General features: G+C 29.2%; 1 protein-coding gene across 2 annotated transcripts in view; it reads left to right on the top strand.

Annotated features, from left to right (window-relative positions):
- The first annotated feature begins 656 nt into the window (after nt 1-656).
- LOC140441933 (uncharacterized) overlaps nt 657-6,000 on the top strand; it is a 37,801-nt gene continuing 32,457 nt past the window's right edge. For both annotated transcript variants that reach the window (XM_072532937.1, XM_072532938.1), the window contains exons 1-2: nt 657-915; nt 5,680-5,903. In XM_072532937.1, the coding sequence (XP_072389038.1) occupies nt 771-915; nt 5,680-5,903 (369 nt within the window). In that variant the 5' untranslated portion in view covers nt 657-770. The remainder of the gene's footprint in view (nt 916-5,679; nt 5,904-6,000) is intronic.

The raw sequence follows: 6,000 nt of genomic DNA, 5'->3' as shown, positions 1-6,000 counted from the left end.
TTTTATCCTTAGGTACAGTTAATTTAAAAATTACGACAGAATAGATAACGAAAATTTGCTTAAAATAGAGGTTTTTGGATAGTTAATGATTTAAAGTAGTTATTTTGTACCTAAGTTCAAAAATTATTTCACAATACCAATTTTTAGGCACGTTACCACGTAAGTTATCACATTGATTCATTTCAGTACAGTTATGAAAAAATTACTGCTTTCTTTGGAAATTTTAACTAGATATCATTAAAATAGAAAGTTTACAGTTTACGTACATAATCATAAGTTGAAGATTTGTTTTGAAATAGTGACGATAACTGTACCTAAAAAGTATATAAATTTTAACATTGTGACATACCAGGACTTTACTTAGTAACAAGGCATTTACTCAATGTATAATAAGCCAATTGGCTGGAGTACGACAGGTTTATTACGGTATTACGTAAAAATTTGGGTAGCAAAAATATAATTTTAAATTATAAGAAAAATATCTTATTTTTATTCAAAAAAAAAAAACAGAACCAGTAACCTTTATAAATATGAGAAAATGTGTTGACGGTTATAATCGCAGAACAAATATATTTTCCTTGATTTGAATTATTAACTTTCCTGCTTTGACATACGACATGAGTTGGTAACATTGTTAGCGTGTTCCAAAAATGCAACTAAATCAAATAAAAGCGACGCCATTTGTAGTTTTGCGCGTGGTTTGCGTGTGTAGAGAAATCAATTTGATGAAGTGTATATCGTTCCAAGTGTTAACATAATTTATATTAAAAATGAGTTCATCAATAGAAGAGCTATCGAAACTAAAAGTAGTGGATTTGCGAAATGAACTGGCTAACAGAGGTCTTGACCAAAAAGGAGTCAAAGCGGTTTTGGTCAAACGTTTGAAAGATGCAATGGATAATGAAGCGGGATCAGGTACAATGTTATCGGTTTTGAATTTTCTTCATCGAAATTTTATCTAAATGCTGATAACAGTACCTAGCAATTACTTAGCGAGATAATTAACAATAATAGAATAGTAAATAGTGTTGAAATGTCAGTGCTTACATATATATATATATATATATATATATATATATATATATATATATATATATATATATATATATATATATATATATATATATATATATATATATTTCAATGTCAACATTTACTGCATTTCTGTTTCAAGCTCCAAAATTGTATTTACTTTTAAGTAATCATTGCAATATTTTGTATGTGTATGCTGATATAATTATCTCATTTAGTAATTGTGGGTAAAAGAAAAAAATGCAGCCTTTAATTTCTTTATTATTTTAAAAATGTAAAGATAATCATAATGTTTGGACATAAATATTCTATGAGTTTTGATTTATCAAGTATTCTCATTGCAGCATATTGCATTATTTTAAATGTTACTTGAAATGAACTGATTTGCATTGTGATGTATTTCCAAACAAAGGATGTATTTTGTTACATTTTTCTTCAATTTGATTGATAATTTCATACAATTTTGGTTTAAACATTGATTTTATAGTGTATTTTTTCCGTCAACACAGGTATCATGCCCTTTGCAGTGATCTATTAATTTTTATTTCTGTATGCAATAGCAAACAACTCCTACAAATTTAGGAATAAATTTCTAATTTACCCATTTCCCAGTACCCGACAACTTTTTAGATCATAACATTACCTCCTGGTTTGATTCCAGAAGAGCATTAGGTTTGAATTCTATTTCCTTGCCAGCATGTATTATAGATTATAGTTATTCAAACATGCAACCCAAAATTTCTATCACACATTATTAGTAGCTGAAATTAAGTTTTACATCCTTCTTTAATTGAAAAAAAATAAGATTAATCATGTAAAATTTAACCAATGTAGCAAAAAAACAAATACTAAATTTACTAGACGGTGGGGACTGAGATCAGTGAATCAAGTCGAGGAATTTTTGTGGTGTATGTTTCTGATAATAAATATGTCAAAATATCATCAAGCTTAGTGAAAGAACTATATATGCTTTATACAAGGTAATAAAATAGAATATTAGGCTATGTTTAGTTCAAAATTTCAAATAGAATTCAATAAGACTCATAACCTGATAAATTTCTGTGTGTGGGAAAAATTTTCTTTAAGAAAAATCCTGACATATCCCAATTTCACCAAAGATACCTAAACAGTTGCCTTTGGAAGTAATTTTTGTCTAAAGGAACTTCCTAAGTCAATACTTGGGAACAATCATGTTTGACAACAAAAAGATCTACTTATCTAGGAAATGCTGTCTTAGGTAATAGCTCAGGTACATTTGAACTATTGTTGATAAATAAAAAGAAGAATAAGATGTCTCAACCGCTTCTTCTTAGGGTGCCTGTCCGTTCCGAACGTTAGCGATCATCTTGGCTATGATGACTTTGTTGGTTGCTATACGAAATAGCTGTGTTGAGGTCTTTCTATACCATGCTCTCAGGTTAGCAAGCCAGGATATTCTTCTTCGTCCTGGGGCCCTTTTTCCTTCAATTTTACCTTGCAAAATGCATTGAAGTATCTCGTATCTGCCTTGATTTCTCATTATATGTCCCAAGTACTGCAGCTTACGGCTCTTCACGATGTTGACCAAATCCGCAGTTGTGTTCATCCTCCGCAGTACTTCTTCATTGGTGACTTTGTCTGTCCATGGTATCTTCAGGATCCTTCTGTATGACCATAGCTCAAAAGCCTGAAGTTTTGATAGACCTTCTGCCTTCAATGTCCACGTTTCTACTCCGTACAGAAGCATTGAGTACACATAACATTTAAGGAGCCTTATTTTTGTGTCTAGGGTGAGGTCATGGCTCTTGAACACAGAACTCATAGTCAAGAATACACTTTTTGCCTTTCCCATGCGACATTTAATCTCGTGGGTATTGTCCCACGTCTCATTAATTATAGTTCCCAAGTAGTTGTATTGTGAGACACGTTCAATTCTCATTTGGTTCACATACAGATTTGCTCCAGTTATGTTTTTCTTGCTGATGATCATTAGCTTGGTTTTGCTGGTGTTTATATCCAGTCCATATTTTCTACTTGTTTCCGTTATTTTGTTCATTAAGTTTTGCTATGGTCTCAACCTCACTGTTTTTTTATTAACAATTTTTAATAACACACCTTCAATGAAATCATGAATGGGTTTTTGAAAGACAACACTAGTTTGTTAGGTAGATTATATAATTTTTTCTCTTTAATATTAACCTTTGAGGTTAGAACTAATTAATTTAACTTTATTTTTTAAGATTTGTATTATAAAAACTAGTCTATTTGATTCATATATTATTGAAAAAAATTTGGACAATAACATCTCTTGCAATGTCATATTGTTTTTGATTACCAAGTGGTTGATTTATTTGGCCAGCTTTAATTAACTCACCAATGTTTTGTTGTCACACATTTAATTACCCTGCAACTAGTACTGGCACTTATACTAAAGAATATAGACGCTTATAGAAGAATTGTTCACTGTTATTTTTGAAAGTTAGCAAAAAGTGAGTCGAGTGGAACGCATGTGTTGCACGTGGTATCACTAAGGAGCGGTCATGTCAGCTGTGGCTCTACTATTGCTTCTAAAATATGAAAGAGTGGAATATGAATAAATGCAACTTTAGATATTTTTATATGTAGATGCCGGGTGGTCGTAGAATAGGATTAAATTTTTGCGTTTTATAAAATTTTTTAAAGAAAATAATATTATTTTAACTTTTAATAAATTAATCTTTTTAGAAAAATTATTATGATTCAAATTTTTAATTGAAATATGTACAAATCTTAAGTATAAATCAGTTTAAGACTATATTGTAATAATTTCACCAATATTCATTCATTGTGAAAATTATGTTTTAGATACTACTATTAGTTATTTTAAAACAAGATTAAATAGTACCCATACAGTGTAAAAACTTTCACATATACTGTTCATTAAAAGGTACTGTTAAAGTTTATTTTGTTATTTCAAAAATAAATCAGGAATGCTTTTTGTTGTTATTAAAAAATTATGGATGAAATGGAAGTTTGGAAGTTTTGGCAAAATGGAAAATTTCATAATTTAGTAAAAAGTTTCATTGAATACTCTTTTTTTTTAATTGAAATTTTTTACAAATGTTTCGTTAATTTCTAGGCAGAAAAACAGTATAATAAAAAGTTATGTGATGGTTTTTCGTTGTGTTGGAACAAACCAATTTTTAATTCAAAGTTATACAATTAAAAAAATAAATACTTTGAATATTGTAAATATCATACATTTTTAAGTTTTAAAATTAAAAATTTAACAATTTAATATATTAAAAATAAAGATTTTATTGTGAAAAAACAAAATCAATGGCATCGAAATTTGTTTAGGCGTAGATGCAAAGTTACCCATTCATACTCCTTTCCCACTTCCCCCTAACTACATATTTCATTATGAAATTTTCATGATAGTTTTAAGCCGACGGCCACGGCACCACGCTGTGAGTTTATGCAGCCACCCTCTTTTAAAGTATAAACCGTAACCAAATCACCCATTTGAACTGCTCTTCTATAAGTGTTCTTATATCTGTTCTAAAATCTCCTAGTTCTAATAGAAAGTTTCCAGTTGCATAAAATCACAATGTTTGCAATAGCTTATTTATGAGTGATAAAGAATTGTTCCTGAAAAAGAAATTAAATGTAATTTATTAACATTTTGTATTTAAACTTGCACATACTTGTCTGTAATAAACTCCAAATCATTTTGTTTGTTCTAACACATATAAAACTGTTGGTTTAGACATTTTAAAAAAAATCCACATCCTAAGTTTCAAAATAATTTCGTCGATTCTTGATAACTCAAAGTCTTCTTTCTGTTCTTTAGAATCAGATGATTTGAACCAATCCAGATTTTTCGATAAATTTCAGTTCTTCCATATTGTGAATAGTACCAAAGGAACACTTATTAATATAAAATAATATAAAAATACAACTAACTACCGAATATCAACACATAAATTAAGAAACTAGTTATTGACAATTCACAGGTACATCTGTCAAATTTGTAAAAACATAACCTCACTTTCAACTATAAGTGATACCTAAAATATTTAGGGAGATTGCAAAACGTATCCTACAATAATGCAAACTGCTTAAGTAGTTTAGGCAATTCTTAGCATGTGGTGAAATCTATTTTAGAGTTAGGAAGTACCTAAGCCCACTTACGTAATTCTTAAATATTTAGGTATTTTTGGTGAAATTGGACAATAATTTGATTATAGAATAGAGAATATAAAAGTAAAAATACATAATGCATAATTAGTTTTCTTTTCTAGTAGTGATTCAGGTTATCATTTTTTGTCTAATTTGTTCATTTTAATAAACAGTTAACTGATATGATTCTTCTTTTTTCATACTGAAGCATGAGTCCAATATAATGTGAATAAAAATTTTGATACGCAATGAGGAAAACATTGTCTATTTTTCAGTTGTAAGTGATGCAAATGCATTTTCTGTGTGAATAAGGTTTACAAAATTCACATTTTTTTAATTTTTTTTTGACACTTTTACTTGTTTGCACCAAAGAAAACATTAAAATTAGAGTTTTTCTTTACTGTTTTTTAACAAGTCCACAAAATTGCACATTTTCAAGGCTAACTCTTTTGCTCTATAATTACCAATATACATAGGCTAGTTGATAATTTTCTTTTTCTGCATCAGATACACCCAAAGAAAATGCAACTGTTGAGGATTCAAAACCAGCTGAGCCAGTCAGGAAATCGCGAAGATTGTCTACTGATGATAGAGCAAATACACCTGAACCAGTTAGGAAATCTAGAAGATTGTCCTCTGATGAAAAGGCAAATACTACAATTGAAGACTCTAAATCTGGTGAATCAGTTAGAAAATCATTAAGAAGAGTATCTGGAGATGAAAGGGATGAAGTAAGTATGGAAGGTGTAAAAAAAACTACAGAAGTAATATGTAAAAATGTCTAATTTCTTATATAGAAAGAGCTGCCATACAAACAACACATTTTAA

The sequence above is a fragment of the Diabrotica undecimpunctata genome, chromosome 5 (assembly GCF_040954645.1).
Source record: "Diabrotica undecimpunctata isolate CICGRU chromosome 5, icDiaUnde3, whole genome shotgun sequence".
NCBI classification, from domain to species: Eukaryota; Metazoa; Arthropoda; class Insecta; order Coleoptera; family Chrysomelidae; genus Diabrotica; species Diabrotica undecimpunctata.
This window is presented reverse-complemented; position numbering and strand designations above follow the sequence as displayed.